Source organism: Leuciscus leuciscus (assembly GCF_965113295.1).
Source record: "Leuciscus leuciscus genome assembly, chromosome: 13".
Lineage (NCBI taxonomy): Eukaryota > Metazoa > Chordata > Actinopteri > Cypriniformes > Leuciscidae > Leuciscus > Leuciscus leuciscus.
The window spans coordinates 34038753-34056575 of NC_138737.1; the positions used below are offsets into that span (position 1 = coordinate 34038753).

A 17823-nucleotide genomic window follows, 5' to 3' on the forward strand; every position below is an offset into this window, starting at 1 on the left:
AAAGAAAACAATGTCATTTTGCACAAAATTAAACATCCCCTGCCCTCCACTCAAATGACAAAGAACTAGATTTTTCCATTTTCTGAAGAAAATTGTTAATTGCCTGTGCAAAATGATTGCAACTTAAATGCTTTTATTTGAAAAAAACAACTGTTAATTCATTAATCACTTCTGTTTAGTAAGCCACAGAGTTTAATTTTAATCACAACGCTTAATCATTTAATTTGGACCCAATCAACCTAGCAGTGACATAGATTTTGTCTTTAGATAAAAGTCAGTTTATATTTTAGTCATTTATACTCTCTACTAATGTAAATCTAAAATAATATCCGAAAATAACATATTAGTTTATGAGAAATGAGAAATGAAACACAATATTTGTATAAACATTTAACCAAAAATCTGACATTTAACAAAAGCTCCTGAAATAACATTATAATGACCACACTATTGTACTACAATGTTGTGAATTCTTTTGGTTTAGTTATTTTTTCTTTGTTCTGTTTTCTAATTTTCTATGTTTTAGTGTTGGCTTAATCAGGCTTAATACGTGCATTTTTGTCAACCCTTTGGTCATTATTTTATTATATTACATTATTGCCAAGTTAAACCAAAGAAGAATCAAGACTTTTCAGCTGCCATTAAACAATAATTTTCAAAAAAATGTCACTTATCCATGTCGTTCCAAACCTGTATAAATGTCTTTCTTCTGTGGATTACAAAATATATTTTGAAGAATGTTGGTAACCAAACAGTTTTGGTGCCCATTGATTTCCATTGAATGGACAATATATATATATATAAACAGAAAATTCTCAGAATATCTTCTATGTTATGTTCAAAAAGACAAAATTTTATTTTGGGGTGACCGATCCCTTTAATTTTTCAGAATGATGCAAGGATGCTAGTCAATGAAGAAATCAAGTAGGAATCATCAATTTAACAGTATTTTGGAAGCTTCCGTACCGGTTCCTGAGATGCGGTTTCCATGGCCAAGCAACCGCACATATACGTCTCGGGCCGTGTAGTTGGCCATGCGGAGCTGCAGGTTGTGTTGTGTGGTGATCTTCACCTGACAGCGAATGGCATCCGCCCGCTCTTCCAAACCTTCATCCAAGACCACATTCAGAACCTCATCTGCATCCTCTTGTAGACATTCCTCAGCAACAACTTCACAACCCACCACACTGTGAACACCGCTTCCACGCTCCCCCTGCTCTCCGAGAACCTCCATATCTGACCCCCTCCACACCTCCCTCTCAATCCCAACCTCACTGCACAATGACTTTCTCACAGCTTCTGTCTGGTTGAATGATGCCAAACACTCTCCCTAACTCTTCTGGCTGGTTTAATGCTGTAATAAATCACACACACGCATAGGATGGGGTCCTGCCGGCCCCTTTCCTTCACCAGATAGCGGGCATGTCGGCAGTGTTAACAAAGTCAGGGCATTAGGGGTTGGATCAGCCCAAATGCAGGATGAGCTATTTATACAGCATCAGTCATAGCACAAGGCTTTGCTAATCACAGGGGCTGATTATGGTGAAAAGATCCACTCCGGAGTACAGTACAGCTAGCAGACTGATCATCCTGATCTGAGGTGTCATGCTGTAGTCAAGTCAAGCCACCTTCATTTATATAGCGCTTTTAACAATATAGATTGTTTCAAAGCAGCTTTACAGTGATAATAGGAAATTAAAGTAACAGAGATTGTTTTGGCTTTATAGCAGCTCTAGAATAAAGTTATTGTCCAGCTAAAGTTATGATTGTTTTGATTGATTCACTTCCATCGCAACGATCATTAGTTATTAACTTAGGGGCCGCTAACACCACACCGTTCTAACAGAAAACCCTTAAGTTCTCTCTGCGGAAACTTTAAAAACGTGAACCTGTGAGAACGCTGATGGCGTGCACATGCGTATTACGTGTTTAGTCTATAGGTATGCGCGTTTGAATATATATGTGCACAGGCGTGTAGTCCTTCTTTATAAACCAACCCTCAACAAACTACTTGTCTGGCCCTTAGCAATCTCTTTTTATTACTTTATTAAAGAGTCATGAACCCCCCTGTTCCAGCACCAGTTAGTTCTTACCACCGTTTTGAAAATGCTACAAAAGTGGGCGTGGCAAACTGCAGAGTCGAGAGGGAAGAGGGGAGACTGACAACACAATAACTTCTGATTCAGACATAGGGCTGGATTATCACACAATTTTTTTTCATATAATACGATAGCGAGATTTATTACGATAATCATTTACCATTAATGCGAAAGGAAATGCTTTCCACATGTTTGTTAGTTTGAAAATGAAATGGGGGCTCTGGAGGTGGATGTGGAGCTGGTGATGGACAGGAGTCAGTGGAGACAGAGAAGTTGGTAGAGAGAGACACCATGGTGGAGCCAACAGTGGGAGGAGCTTTGACTGAAGGGCTGGCTGGAACCCAGGGACTGACTGACTAAGGTGGAACCAGGGTGCATGGGGTATGGAGAGGCCAAGGATCACGGTGACATCCACGGCCCAGAAGCCCGAGGTAGAGCTGCTGGCTCATGGGACCGAGGTGGAGACGGGCTCAGCAGAACGTGGCGACGACAGCGGGAGTGAGGATGACAGGGAAGCCGGAGAAGCGGCTCCACCAGGTTTCTCCAGGTCTCCTGCAGCTGGAGACCCGGAAGTCCGTGGTGGATGCAGAGCGACGACTGACTGAGCCAGAACCATAAGGGAGCCTGGAGGAGTCCTTGGGCTGACAGACCACGGTGGAGTCAAGGGAGCGCAGAGCCAATGGGCTGACAAACCGAGGTGGAGACATCAGCCAAGAGCCTTGAGGTGAAGCCGGGGAATCCTCATACTAATGCCGAGCTGTTGATTGGAAACCCCGAGGCGAATCCGATGGGCCACACAGAGTTAGGGTGCAGGCAGAGCCGAGGAGAAGGGCGACACCAGTGGAGCCGACAGAAGCAGCGAAGAAGATGGGACCAGGAATTCGGGTGGGAACATTGGAGGAGGAAGATTTCCAGACAGGACCAGAGCATGCGGCCAGGACCGGCTTGGAAGATGAAGACTTGAGGGTGGGGACTCGGGAGGAAACTGGATCTGGTCCTCTCCTGGCTCTGAGATGGACTTAACACAACACACTTCGACTCCAAGGAGACCCAAGTGGCAGGCTCTAGCAGTTGTTCTGTGGTAGGCATGGACTTTTCTGCCTCGCAGATGGTGAACGGGGAGTCGTCCACAGCTGGAGCACCCACCACCAATATTCCTCCAGCGCCCTCTACTCACAGGTCATGAGGCGATGTAATACTGGTAAGTCCATATTTTCCTTATATTACTCACTTGGAGGATCCTGTATTCTGTCAAGAGTGGCTGTAGACACAACTCGCATGATGGAGAAGATATATTATAGTATATAGATAGATACAGTATATAGATATATAAAGATATAAATAGATATATTATAAGGAAATTATAGTCTTTAATAATAAATGCAACTCAGGAGAACACAACCACATCAAACATAGACGATAAAGGACAAGGAACTAAGGATAACTCAGGGCTTATAAACAGAGGTAAAAAGAGGCAATTAGAGTAGAAATAGAACAGGTGTGGGGAACTATTTAACAACCAACTAGACTAATTAGTGAACTAAGGCAAATAATTTATTAGTGACATGCACTGACTGTGTCACGATACAGAAGGAGACAACACAGGTAACTCAAGTTCCCTTTCGTGGTCACTACGAGTTACGTCGTGGAGAAGAATGGAGTTTCGTTCTTAGAAAGCCTCTCATCTTCGAGAAATAAAACGAGCCAATGGCAAGCAAATGCCATGGGTCTGCGGAATTTGCATTACGTAACTCCGCCCCACCTTGTGGGTATATAAGGAAGTACGCTGGCAACATGCAGATATGTGTTCGCCAAGTGTTTCACTTCACTCCACAAGCCATCCTGAGATCGACGATTCATCTCTACTCTTTTCAAGATGAGCTTCTCTCCAGGTGTTGGTGTGCCGGCAAGTGCCAGTGAGTGCACATTCTCTGCTGATCTGTGCACTGATCTGCCAGTGTTTGTGTGTTCATCTCCCTGGTCGCTTCAACACTCTGCGGAGGAGAGCTCACAAAAGAGCTTGCGCGTGGCACGTCTTTTTAAAACTTAAAAAGTGCACTTCTGGTTGCGGTCGACTAATCTCTCACTCTGATGGGCACAATCATATGGGCGTAGATCACGCTATGGCAGCGTTTGTGGATGACTCATGTTCTCACTGCGGGAACATGACCATCGCAACGCTTCGGTCGAGACTCAATGACCTCGTCAGAGGGAGAGTCCCCTCATCCACACCCCGATCTACCGCCTCCACGAGAGGTCGTACTTCGGCTAGTGGCCAAGGTGACCTGAGGGTGACGGTGTGGACTAATACGCCGATGATACGTCCTCGGCCCACATCACCCTCTCCAGTGTAGCGTCTGGACCAATCAGACACACACAAATTATTCATTTATTTAATGAATAATCCAGCAAACTCACTCTCCCAACAAAGGCCCGTGAAACTTCCCCAAAAACGAACATCCCAAATGAAGCTAACACACTGGCAGAACGTGGTGTCTTGTTACAGGACACACTGAGACTGATAAGAGTTTTACGAACCAAAGGAATTTCCAGAAAGCTGTGACTCTCACTTAATTCTTGCAGAGGAAGATAAATAAACCCTGTTAATCCTATATATTCTATATATAACCACTTGAGAAATGTGTAAACATGTATCTAATTTTCCCATCTCATAATTTTCCTTTTATGTGGTTTGGCTTTTGTATTCTTGTAAACTCTATTGGGTTAATGTTTCAGACTTTGCATACTATGGTGAACTAAAATGTGTGGCATGTTTGGTCTCTATAAACGCCAATCTACGTCCCCGATTTGTTCATTTACATTACATTTTGCTAACTTTGTGACGCATTGGTATTGTGGGCATCTTAAAGATTCTTGTGTTAAACATCCAATCAAATTACATGGTCAAAGGCCTGCTTGAACAATAGGTCGTAAAAGGAATTTCCCTCCAAAGGAAAACACGTCTCATTGGTTCACACACCTCTCTTAGCTCTCTCTTAGTCCCTTTCTGGGATGCTGACATGAAGATGATGCTGAACTAGAAGTTTCTAAGGACCCTCCAAGTTTGTGCCAGGCTGCGGCCTTGTCTTTCCATTCACCAAAGATACTCTGACTACCACTGGTTCTCTCTCATCAAGACCACATCAGCAAAGATCAACTGGAGCCTCAACAAATTGCATCAGGACAGTTTAATTCAAATGGGCGAGACATGCAAGTATCAAACTTAGTCTCATTATTTGATACATTAAGTATCCTTACCCCTTTTAAAGAAGGGCGTGTTAGAACTAAACTGATGGTTTGCTCAAGGCTGTTGATCTGCTGAATTTCAAACAATGCTATAACTTCTTGCTTTCCTGTATTCTGCTTCAGCTCTCTTTCCCTTGGTAAACTGTATGCATGTATGTGTGTGTATGTTAGAGTAGTTTAAGTGTTTAGACTAGTTAATAAAATCTTGTTCATGTCACACGTAATGTCTCAAGCTCATAACTGGAGTCACTAATCATATAGATTTTGGCTACTGCTCTTAGTAGTACTGTAAATTAAGAAAGACATTTCCCATGCCCCGGAAATGTACATTTCTTAGAATGAATAAACAATTAACCCTGAGTGTTCACGGGACAAACAGGTTAATTGATTGTAATATTAATTTACGACATTAAGTTAATTATATTAACTGATCCAAATATTCATAATCAATTATAACAAGTTATTATTGATTATTAATATTTTATATAGCTAATTTGCTACACCAGTGTTGCAACAAGCGAGTGTTTTCCGATTGAGAGCGCGGGACCGTCTTCGGAGGGTCCTGCGTGTCTCTTTCGGCGCTCCAGATGAGGAGAGACGATGTCAATCGCTGCAACACAAGGTGGGCAGGAGTCCTTGGGGGATGAAGATTCAGCTGTGCTGCCGCCTTCGGGTGTGCCAGTCTGATCCCGAGCTGATGGCCACGCTTTCCCGGGAAGCTGCGGCCATTGGGTTAGAGTAGAGTCCTCCACCCTGCCCTGTGCGTTTGCGGCTGGACGATTCGTTTTTGGGTGCAGCCGCAGCGCTTCCTCCCATGGCGACCCAAAGCACCCCTCCAAAGCCTGTAGGTTTCCGTCTACTCTGGTGGTGAAATCCTATAGAGCCGCGGGGCAGGCAGCAGCCTCTATGCATGCCATGGCCACTCTGCAGGTCTACCAGGCCCAGATGCTCAGGGACATGCAGGACTGACCCAGGGCTCTTTGATGAGCTGCGTGCCGCCACTGACCTCGCTCTCTGGGCGACGAAACTGACTGCACGCTCCCTGGGTCAGGTGATGTCCACATGTGTGGTCCAGGAGAGACACCTGTGGCTCAACCTGGCCGATATGAGAGATGCTGAGCGAACCCGTTTCCTCGACACTCCCATATGCCAGGCTGGCCTCTTCGGCGGCGCGGTCGAGGACTTCGCCCAACAGTTCTCGATCGTCCAGAAGCAGACTGAGGCGAACAGACATATTCTGCCTTGACGGGCCGCTTGACTTTGCCCTGTGCAGAGGATCTCTTTTCTCGGTATGGATATACGCAGCTTACGAGCGAGCACGCGCAGTCACTGCTGACTTGCCTGAGACAGTTCGAGGGCCAGAGTGCGGTTCCACTGAAACTATTTCAGAGGCTCCTGGGGCATATGGCATCCGCAGCCGCAGCAACGCCGCTCGGATGAGACCGTTTTAGCTCTGGCTTTGCAATCGAGTCCCGAGGTGGGCATGGCAACACGGCACGCTCCGAGTACCAGTGACTCCGACCTGACGTCAGACCTTCACCCCGTGGACGAACCTTAGCTTTCTACGGGCCGGAGTGCCCGTTTCAAGGCATGTTGTTGTCTCAACAGATGCCTCCACAGTCTGGCTCTGCACCGCTTCCGTGCGTTGCTCAAGAACCAGTACGTACTAGTCTGCGCCATCTAATACAGCGACAATAGCGTACATCAACCGACAAGGTGGTCTACGCTCCTGCCGTATGTCGCAACTCGCCCGCCACCTCCTCCTATGGAGTCAGACGCATCTGAGGTCGCTTCGAGCCATTTATATTCCGGGAGACCTGAACTGTGCAGCCGCCGAGCTCTCACGGCTTCATCCTCTCCCTGGAGAATGTAGACTCCATCCCTAGACGCTTCAGCTGATTTGGGATCAGTTCGGGGACGCACAGGTAGACCTGTTTGCCTCCCACGACTAGTCCCACTGCGACCTGTTTTATTCTCTGACCGAGGGCACGCTCGGCACGGATGCACTTGTTCACAGCTGGCCGCGGGGCCTCCGCAAGTATGCGTTTCCCCCAGTGAGCCTTCTTGCACAGACCCTGTGCAAGATCAGGGAGGACGAGGAGCAGGTCATTTTGGTTGCCCCTCATTGGCCCAGCCGGACCTGGTTATCCACACTTGTACTCCTCACGACAGCACCTCCCTGGCCAATTCCTCTGAGGAAGGACCTCCTTTCTCAGAGACGGGGCACCCTATAGCACCCTCGTCCCGATCTTTGGAACCTCCACGTGTGGCTCCTGGACGGGACGAGGCAGGTTTGAGTACCCTACCACCAGCGGTGGTGGCTACCATCACTTCCGCTAGAGCATCGTCCACGAGACATGCCTACGCGTTGAAGTGGAACCTCTTTGTCACCTGGTGCTCTTCTTGCCGAGGAGACCCCAGAAAATGCCCGATCAGTGTCGTGCTTTCCTTCCTGCAAGAAGGGTTGGAGCGAAGGCTGTCTCCCTCCACCCTGAAAATGTATGTTGCCGCTAGGGTTCCCTACTCAGGGAACGAGGGTTACATACGTAACCGAGACGTTCACAAAAGTTTATTAGCAGGTAGCAGACAGCAAGCAGGATAATTCGGCGAGTGTTCATAAAATAGATGAATAAGCAGACTTAGATTAACTGGTAATAGTCTCTGTCCTTTGCAGGTGCTGTGATGTTGACGGCGGTAGATAAACCGGTGGATCAGAAGACAAGAACATGAAGGACGATGACGGCCAGGAATCTTAACAGCGAGCAGTTCAGGTAAGGAAAGGAGTCAGGTAAGCTGCACCGGTGGAGACAACACTGTCTTTCCATAAGGATTGACGAGACCAGACACCGGTACTGTGTGGAGTGCAGACTTTTGTAGAGAGGTGCTAATGAGAGCAATAGATGGCAGGTGCAGGTGATTGTGGAGTGTGTGCAGTTGGTGAGCAGGAAGGATTTTGGGAAGTGTAGTGCTGAGAGTAACTGAGCTGGTGACTGTGACAGTACATTCCCCTCCTGGAAAACACGACCATCCAAAATGGATTCCAGCCGGGGTGGGAGGGTGGGCGTCCTGGAGCTGTGTCAGGTGACAGGCAGGTAACTATGGATATCTCCAGGATGGCACTGGCAACCCAGGGAGGCGCTGGCAGCTCAGGAAGGCATGGCGGTGGTGATACTGTAGCTCAGGGGCCCATGGCGGTGCAGGTAGTTTAGAAAGCCATGGCGTTGCAGATAGCTCAGGGGCCCATGAATCCGAAACAGGTGTCAAATAAATCAACTAAAGGTGATTCCATCGGCCGCCGTGGCCATGACGAGGAGACTGGTGAAGGTCACCGTGACGAAGGAGCAGGGAGAACAGAAGGTCAGATAATTTGTCTTATCAGTGCTCTCCAGGCTGAGTTCTGGTGCGTGAGCGGGCTCCTAGGTGTGCTCTGGGACGAGTTCAAGCTCAGGGCTGAACTCTTGGACTGGCGCGAGCACTGGGCTGAACTGTGGTGCTGGAGTGAGCACTGCGCTGAGCTCTGGGACTGCGCTGAGTTCAGGGACTGGGCCGGACTCAGTTGTAAACACAATGGCTTTCTTCTTCCACGAGGGGTTTTGGCGTCATGGCATTTGTTTCCAGGTGGACCGATAAAGAACGCAACACGCACGTCTCTCGGACATCCTGTAAAATTCAACCAATCAGATCGCGACTTCGAAACTCCTGAAGTGTTTTCAGAAAAGTGTGACATATGTATCAGACCTTCACCCAACGATCCGTGGGCGTGACGTCTGAAGCTGAGACTAGTGATAGACTGGCTGTTGTCATGTTTATTTTTTGGTGTGTGATAGGCTGTTAGATTAATCCACATCGAGAAAAAATGTCCAGCGTTATCTACGTAAATTTTATTGAGAATTCGATATGATATTGTTTATCACCCTGCCCTATTCAGACAGTTTTATTTCACTCTCAAAATAATCAAAGATTCCCATAAATTCAAACTGCAGAACATGCAACAAAACGAACATATATTATACATGGTTTTGTAAGTACTGTAGCCTACATTTCCTGTGACAGCTATATGCACAGATAAATGCACAGCTGTTCACATTTGTACTCTGCATCGAAAATATATATAAACGCACTGTCACAGCATTAATAACTTTTGGTGCTTATTTTGCGGTGTTTTTATAAGCCATTTGATCGATAATATTGGTAAAACAATGTTGATGATTCTCGTTTGTGTCAAAGAATCTATTTATGAGAGCTTAATGTATGTGACGCAGAAACTCTTATAAAGAAAAAACAAACTCTCATTTCTGATCCATAAATGCATTTCTCACTTAATTTACGCGATCTTACAGTTTGAAGAACGTCATAGGAAATCATGCTGTCATGAATAATTAGGCGAAGTATCTTCTCATAGGATAAGGACACACAGTCTAATGAATAATTATGAGTCATCAATGTACTATGGTACAAGAAAACCAATGTAGACATGAAGATGAATTAAACTCGGACGATAAAAATAGTGCCAAAAAAAGAAGAAGCTTAAAATAGACTACTTTTCTCCTGCAATTAAAATTAATGGATGGTAACATTGTCTTCTATTATGCTCAACACGCACACAACTCTGTTAAAATCTCAGAGAAATGTAATTTAGGGTTCCATGACCCTTTGATATATATTGAACAGATATTAAAGGAATAAAACATTTAGGTTAAGTAAGTTAAATCAATTGTTAACATTTGTGGCATTATGTTGATTACCACAAAACATTTTTAATCATCCTTCCTTTTCTACAAAAAAATTGTCTTTGAAATATGGTTATAGTGTATTTTAATTGTATGTTATGTATATCATATTTGTAATTACACATTTGTAATAAAGTTGTAATTAAGTTGCAATTTAAAATATAAAGTAAAACTTTTAATTTAACATTATTACAAAGTGTACTGAAGGGCATTCATGTCATGAAAGTGGACTCTAAGTACACTTTTGGGTCAGATATTCCTTTAAGGCTTCTAGCAGTACTTTTCACACAAAAGTACTGCTAGAAGCCTTAAAGGAATATCTGACCAAAAGTGTACTTAGAGTCCACTTTGTTGCAAAGCAACAAAAAACAAAAGTGTGGAAAACTCAAAGACGATTTAAATATTTCTCACCCAAAGCAGTTAACACTGTCTAATCTAACAAATCAACTCCTTGCAGTAATCACTGCATTCCTTGATTGCTGCATAATGAAAGATTAAAAAGCCTTTGAACGGGATGAAGCTGCAATAATAGACAGTGGAATTTGGAAACCCACTGTAACATCTAAGATCCGAGTCAACAAATGGTCTACTTTAAATAAAAGCTATGTTGTTGTCTTGATTGAGTTGTAAATTTCCCCCTTAAATAGCTAAAAGCTACTTCAGCATTATGCTGACAGATTCATCGTACCAAAGAGAAGCCAGATTTTCATGGGTCACTGTTCTCTAAGGTGGAAAACTGAAACAGTTTGACATTAGAACACAATCCCCAATGATACTGCACAAAAACACCAAAAAACATAAAACAATTTTTTTAAAGGGGTCCTATTAAGCTTTTTTACATTTTCAACTTTCTATAGAGTGTAATGTTGTTATTCTCTATATCAGTGCGCACCGTTTCTGAACTCCCTGAAATGCCTCCATTGTAGTCTTGATTTTTTATATTCCTCATTTAAATAATTTCCACCCAAGGCAAACGCAAAAAAGCGGCAAGGCCGCTTTATTTAAGTTAGTAGTGTGTTGAAACTCGCGTTTGTAAGTGGTGTGACCTTTCCCAAACACGCTCAAAGCAGTTGACCAATCACAACACACTGGTCCAGCCGACCAATCAGAGCACATTTCACTTTTCGGAAGGAGGGGCTTCATAGAGACAGGAACTAAACAGAACGTTTCTGACAGACTGGGAAGAGAGCAGCTGCAACAATATCAAATATGTTAAAAATAAGTTGTTTTTTTAAACATTCAAGCATGAAAACCTGTTCTAGAAGAGCCCAAAAAGAAAATCAGTAAAAAAATAAAAGTAGGTAAATAGGTTTATAATGCATTTCGTTTTAGCATGTCAAAGTTTAGTAAAATAAACTAGTTTGTTCAAATCTCTATATCTGTCTTAGCAAGCACATTATTTTAATACAGGATGTACAGGGAACTTCTGAGAAGGGCCAGTGTGACATTCATTTGTTAAAACCTTGTCCTCTCCGCCGGTAACTTGATCTTTAAGGGGCTTTGTATTGAATTAACCAGCTTCAGGACTCCTCACATGGACTACACGGCTTTATCTCCCCAGACTCACGTGACTAAAACCCTTACATGAAACACTCTGATCATGCTCCTCCTTCACTCTGTTCCAAATGATCTGAGTTTAAACAGCTAAGTGATTCAATTCAAGGACATCATTAAACCAGCAGCTTCTAACTCCGTAAGCATGTGCACTTGAGTGTCATTGCTTTAATGCACACCTCTTAACAGCACAAGCCCGAGCAGGCCTCTCATCTAATCACTGCTAACATGCTGTCTGCTGGGATATTCACAAGTATTTTTAAAGCTCTGATTGGAGTCTCCACAGATACCAGCACCTCATCGGCTCACTTTAAACATTTCCCTTGAGAATGGGGGGTGTTATACCTGGCAACAACGTCTATTATAAAGTTGCACTAAGTCAGTTTTTCATTCAAAATATACAATGGGCGATACAAAAGTGGTCTTGGACTTTATTATAATACTCATTGGCGTGAAAAATGCATCACGTGAGATTACATGTATTTATTTAGGCCGTGAGTCTACCAAAGCATTTTTTCTTAAGGCCAGCATATTTTTTTCCCAATTGTTTTCAATGGGAGTGCTGCGTATTTAAAAACACCAGTAGCGTGACAAGGCACTGAAAGTCTATTTCACGCTGTGCGCTGCACGTTTGGTGTTTTTTTCTGGTCGCCGAGAGTTAAACAATGTTCAACTTTGGGTTAAAGGCAGCGCTCATCACTATAACTTTTTACCCAGTCGTCCAATCACAGTGTTGGAGGGGTGGGATAAATACACATACTGCTTGTACAACAACAACAGACGGCAAAAAGACAGAACAAAATCATTTAAAACAGAGGCCAGAGCAAGTACTTTACATTGTGTCCACATTTTTATATTCAGAAACAAACTATGAAATCAAATACTACAAACACTTGCATGAATATTTCATATCATAGCAACCAAATGCTATGAAATGGTATACTATACAACTCATGTTAACTGGTGGGGGAAAAAACCCTGCTTGGCTGCCTGGCGTTTTCAGCTGGAAAAAAAATGCTTTGGTGGACACACAGCATTTCTAAAATAAGACTAAATTAAGTCAAAGGTCAGTGAAAAGCAGTGCTTAAACCTTCAGATGTTGTTCATCCACACCTGATTCAGCTGTTTCTCGCAAAAGTGATGATCTATCCATTCAGTTGTATCTGACTCTAAGGGACCTTAAGGACAAGCATTCTCCATGCTGTTTTGTTGGTTTAATTTCCATCTGATTTGATGGTGTCAGCGTGTTTGTTGCCGTCCCCTTCTTCTGATACTACTGACCATTCCCAACATTACTGGCTTTTCTAGCGCGTTTGCTCGCATAATGTGGCCAAAGTCAGTCAGTTGCAGTGATTTCAGCTTCTAGTGACGTCCCTGGTTTTATTTGATCCAATACTTCTATATTGGTTTTCCTGGCTATCCATGGTATTCGTAACAATTTCCACCAGCTCCACATTTTGAATGCATCGATTTTCCTTCTATCTGCCTTTCTTATTGTCCAACTCTTGCACCCAGGGCCGGCGCGTCCATATAGGCGAACTAGGCAATTGCCTAGAGCGGCACTTTTGTAAGGGCGGCAAAATGTGTGCCAATCGAGAATGAACAATTCACAAAATAGGCTATATGATTTGCTGAGCTGCCGCTGCGCCGCCCTGCGCCGCCCCGCCCCGCCCCCTGCTCTCACGAGTCATGACTCATGACTGAGTGATGGGAAGTTCGGATAATTTTACTGACTCTCTTGTTCGATCTCGTTCATAAAAATGAACGAATCTTTATTTGAGTCATTTCGTTAATTTAAGTGGCTTTAAATGTTACACAGCCAAAATCCCCGATCACATCCACCTATGCATATTATGTATATATTTGCTTCCTCTTGGCCTAAAGTGTTCTTGCAACGGGAGTGTTCTCTGGCTAGAGCGCAGAACAGCGGAGTTTGTATGGACAGAATGCATGCCTGAGCTTGTGCTTTGGGTTAAGCTGCGTTGCTTTGACATTGTGGAAAATATAACAATAGAAACAAAATATAGGCTATTAGCCTTTTTACCCATTATTATCAATCTAAATTAATCTCGATTTTAATTTAACTTAATTTCGTTTTTCTTTATGTAAATTTCGTTTTTCTTTATTTAAATTTCGTTTTACTCTATTTAAATTTCGTTTTTTCTTTATTTAAATTTTAAATTTTGTTTTTTCTTTATTTAAATGTTTTTTTTTCTTTATTTAAATTTCGTTTTTTCTTTATTTAAATTTTACATTTCGTTTTTTTCTTTATTTAAATTTTGTTTTTCTTTATTGAAATTTTGTTTTTCTTAATTTAAATCTACCCTTTACTGTGTCAGTAATTTGTTAGTCAGAAAAATATAGACTACCTTAAAGTATTGCTTAATTTAACAGACATGTGTGTGTGCGTTTTATATTGCTATAGTGCAGCGTGCGTCAAGTATATAAGCCCTGCCCGCTTGAGGTGCGCCGCTTCCCGCTCGCGGTGTTCTGTAGTTTACTAAAAGTTTATTAATTCTGAACGTGTCGTGTCTCGCGTGTCCATCTATATTGCACCACCAAATGCTACACTGCACTCCCTTGTGAAGACGATTGGATGAACGGTTCTCGAAATAATCAAAATGCAAACGGACATATAGACACATAGAGATTCCTGCCTTTATTATGAGAAGAATATGTGCAGCCCCCTCTCTCTCGAAGATTTGAATATTCGATGTTCATTACTACCGCAGCTTCGAAGCTCAAAAAATGGTATTTCGGACCAGCCCTAGGGGCGGCACAAATGTTTTTCGCCTAGAGCGGCAGAAGTGCACGCGCCGGCCCTGCTTGCACCCAAAGACGAAGCTTCTGACTGATCTGCTTTTGGTACGTCATATCTTTGCTCTTCGCAATACCAGATCAATATATCACCCTCTTGTAGAATAAAAACATATTTTTCTAGTATATTAATATGACCAGCTCATGTGGATGAACAACATTTTAATCATAAATCATAATCATAAATGATCATAATCATTTGTTAGTTTTTTTGTCATTTTCATTTCAGGGGTCAAAGTTTTTTACAGTTGGAAAAGGTTCACCTTTAAGGTGTGTATGCATGCAGGTGTGTTTGTGTGTGTTACCAATGTCTGCTGAGGAGTCTCTGTTTTCCCTGCTGGAGCTCAGTGCTGGTAGGAGGGGCTCCATGTTCATTATGAGCTGCTTATGACTGAGTGAAGTAAAGCTTCTGCTTTGCCCAAACTGAGATCTGAAACACCCACAGAAGCAGACACAGAAAGACAACATTTCATAAAACATAGTTTTTTAAATAAAAGAGTTTGATACTATACATGTCATGTTCACAATACAAGGCATCATAACCAGACCAGGACTGCGTTTCCCAAAAGCATTGTAAGCCTAAGTAGACTGTAGAACCAATTGCCACCAATAGTCTCTGATCAACTTAGCTCACGATGCTTTTGAGAAATGCAGGCCAGATCAATCAGAAATCAACATAGCCAACTAACAAAAAAATTCTTTTTTATTGCTTTATTGCCATCACTTATTTCAAATATTTGTGAGAAGTGTATTTAATTGTATTAAATTTACACTTGTAGGTATTTAAAATCTTAAAAGTATATTTTTAAAACTGTACTTGCAGATAGTATAACAGTATAATACTACTGAAATAAAAGACTACTTAAGTGTACTTAAAGAGAGAGTACACTTTCACGACTGTTTTTAACACACTTGAGTACACTTTTACAAGGTGCACTTTGTAATAATGTCAATTTAACAGTTTTAGTTTCAAATAATAAAAAATGTTTACATTTTAATTTACAATTAAAGTTAATATTTTAAATATACTAAATTGCAAGTTTATCATTACAAATGTATAATTACAAGTTTAATACATTTTATTAAATGTCCATGCAATTAAATGTATGTAACATGCAATTAAATGTCCAAAAACTTAACATTTAGTTCGAACTCAAGTAATATTATTTCCATATTAAGTGCTAAATGTAAAAATAAATACAAAAAATAAAATAAAAAATAAAGGGAAAAGAGGTCATTACTCATTACATACATAAGTCTCAAAAACACAGTATCCAAAATATAATTAGTTTAATTGTGAGGGTCAGCGTGAGGATGGAAAATGGTCAAAGAATGCTAAAATGGATTATACAGTAAGTGGACTTTATATATAAAAAAGAAGAAGCTAAGTGTATATTATGACCCTTTAAAACCATATAAAGAGCCCGATCCCCACAACCTTCTAACCCGCAAACAGTACAGTATGTCTGAGTGAAGTGTCATCTAGATACAATAAGAAAAGTGGTGGTAAGATATATTGAAAACTGATGCTGACCTGTGTACAACAGGAGGTTCTCTCTGAATCTTCGAACTGGCTTCAATCACTTCTTTAGCCACCCGACCACTGGAATCAAACCAGAAACAATAATTTGATCCACTTAAATAATGTGAAATAAAATGACACATAAGTAAAATGAAAATAGTCATATGATATTAGCATGCCAGACATATGATTTACTCTTATCAGGTAAGAGGTTAATAGTGCATGCAGCCAAATCATCTCACCTGTAGCGAAATCGGCTTCCCTTGAAAAATATACTGCTGCTGGACACAGTCTTTATCTGACTTGACTTTGCACATCTAAATCACATAAATCAGAGAAATGCAATAACATTTAGTTATGAATGAAATTGCATTGCTTATATAAACTCAAAACTGTGAGAAAAAAAAGTCAGAATTGTGAGATAAAAAGTCACAAAGTATGTGTTTATTATCTTCCACTTCACATCAGGTGTTCTCCTTAAGTTGAGACCTTTATACTGTCTTAAAACCTATTTTTGTAGTTTGGCCTTTGCGTTAGAGCAATGAAAATGGTGTTAATGCATCTTATTGAATGTATGTATGCGGTGTGAAAGTATGTATTATGTTTGATAACACTTTATTTGATAGTCTACTTTAGACATTCTACTAGCTATAAATAACTTTGCAACATGTCAATTAACTCTCATTAGAGTATTAGTAGACTGTCTGCTTAATTTCTGCTAACACTTTAATTTGATGCTCCTCAACTGACGTTCTACTGACTATAAGTAACATTGCAACTACATGTTAACATATTGTTCTAACCAAAACCTAACAGTCTACTAATACTCTAATGAAAGTTAGTTGAAATGTAGTTGCAAATTAATGAGAGTTAGTGGACATGTTGTTGCAAAGTTACTTATTATTAGCAGAATGTCTAAAGTGGACTATTGATATTAAATGTAACCTTATTTTTAAATTGTAAAGCACTTTAGACTTTCTGTTTTTAAATTTACTTTAGAAATAAATGTGTATTGCATTTAATTGTAATGTGTGTATCTTTGTAACCAGCTTATCTTACACTGCATGTCCTGTAAGCAGGACCATATGGAGTCTATGCCTGCAGTTTCTTCCAGCAAACAGACTGCAGTATTCTCATTTCCATTTAACAGTTTTTGCTATATATAAATCCATTCAGCATAATTCAGCAGATTTTCTAGCAGATAATCAGAGTAGAAAGTGTACTGATACTGTGTGGCCTGCTCAGGAGAGCAGTTTGTCATTGATTGACTGATGTGTGTGTTGTTAATATGAAGACAGGGATAACTGCCAGTGTCCTGGTTTGATATGTGCAGGCCTGCTGTCATTAAAGCTCTTAATTAAAGGGCTTTCTACAGTAATGTGACACCACTCACACATAGTAACCAGAGACGGAGAAAGAGACAGAGGCACTTATATCAGAGTCATTCTCAGGAAGCGGCGCCATTCGTGTGCTGTGTTTGTCCTCATGACCTCATACTGATATAATCACCAGGATCTAGAACTTTTCAAAAATCTATATTTATAGGTTTCATTAAATTTTAACTCATGATTTCACAATGTATTTTTTTTTTCTAAAATGCTTTATGCACTTTCTGTTGTGTTGTGACATTTTCAAAATATGATTTGAGGAGTGAAATCATGAAAAAACAAACCAAGGTAAGTTTAAATTACATTCCACATTTCATTAAGTAACTTACATTGTCACAGTAGTCCATCAAAGTGAAAATCTTAAATAAAAATATCACTAAAATAATAACTGTAAATTATGTGGTGTACTATATCAGACATTTCTTTCACTGATCCAAAAACTCCCAAAGATTTTGCATTTTAACAGG

General features: G+C 41.4%; 1 protein-coding gene across 3 annotated transcripts in view; it reads right to left on the reverse strand.

Annotated features, from left to right (window-relative positions):
- Window positions 1–17823, reverse strand: part of frmd3 (FERM domain containing 3) — a 71848-nt gene that overhangs the window by 9508 nt on the left and 44517 nt on the right. For all 3 annotated transcript variants that reach the window (XR_014211233.1, XM_082188735.1, XM_082188736.1), the window contains exons 11-13: window positions 16211–16285; window positions 15981–16049; window positions 14752–14876 (exon numbers count right to left, since the gene is read on the reverse strand). Coding sequence is in view for 2 of the 3 variants with exons in the window: in XM_082188735.1 (XP_082044861.1) it covers window positions 14752–14876; window positions 15981–16049; window positions 16211–16285 (269 nt within the window). In the remaining variant the exon portion in view is untranslated. The remainder of the gene's footprint in view (window positions 1–14751; window positions 14877–15980; window positions 16050–16210; window positions 16286–17823) is intronic.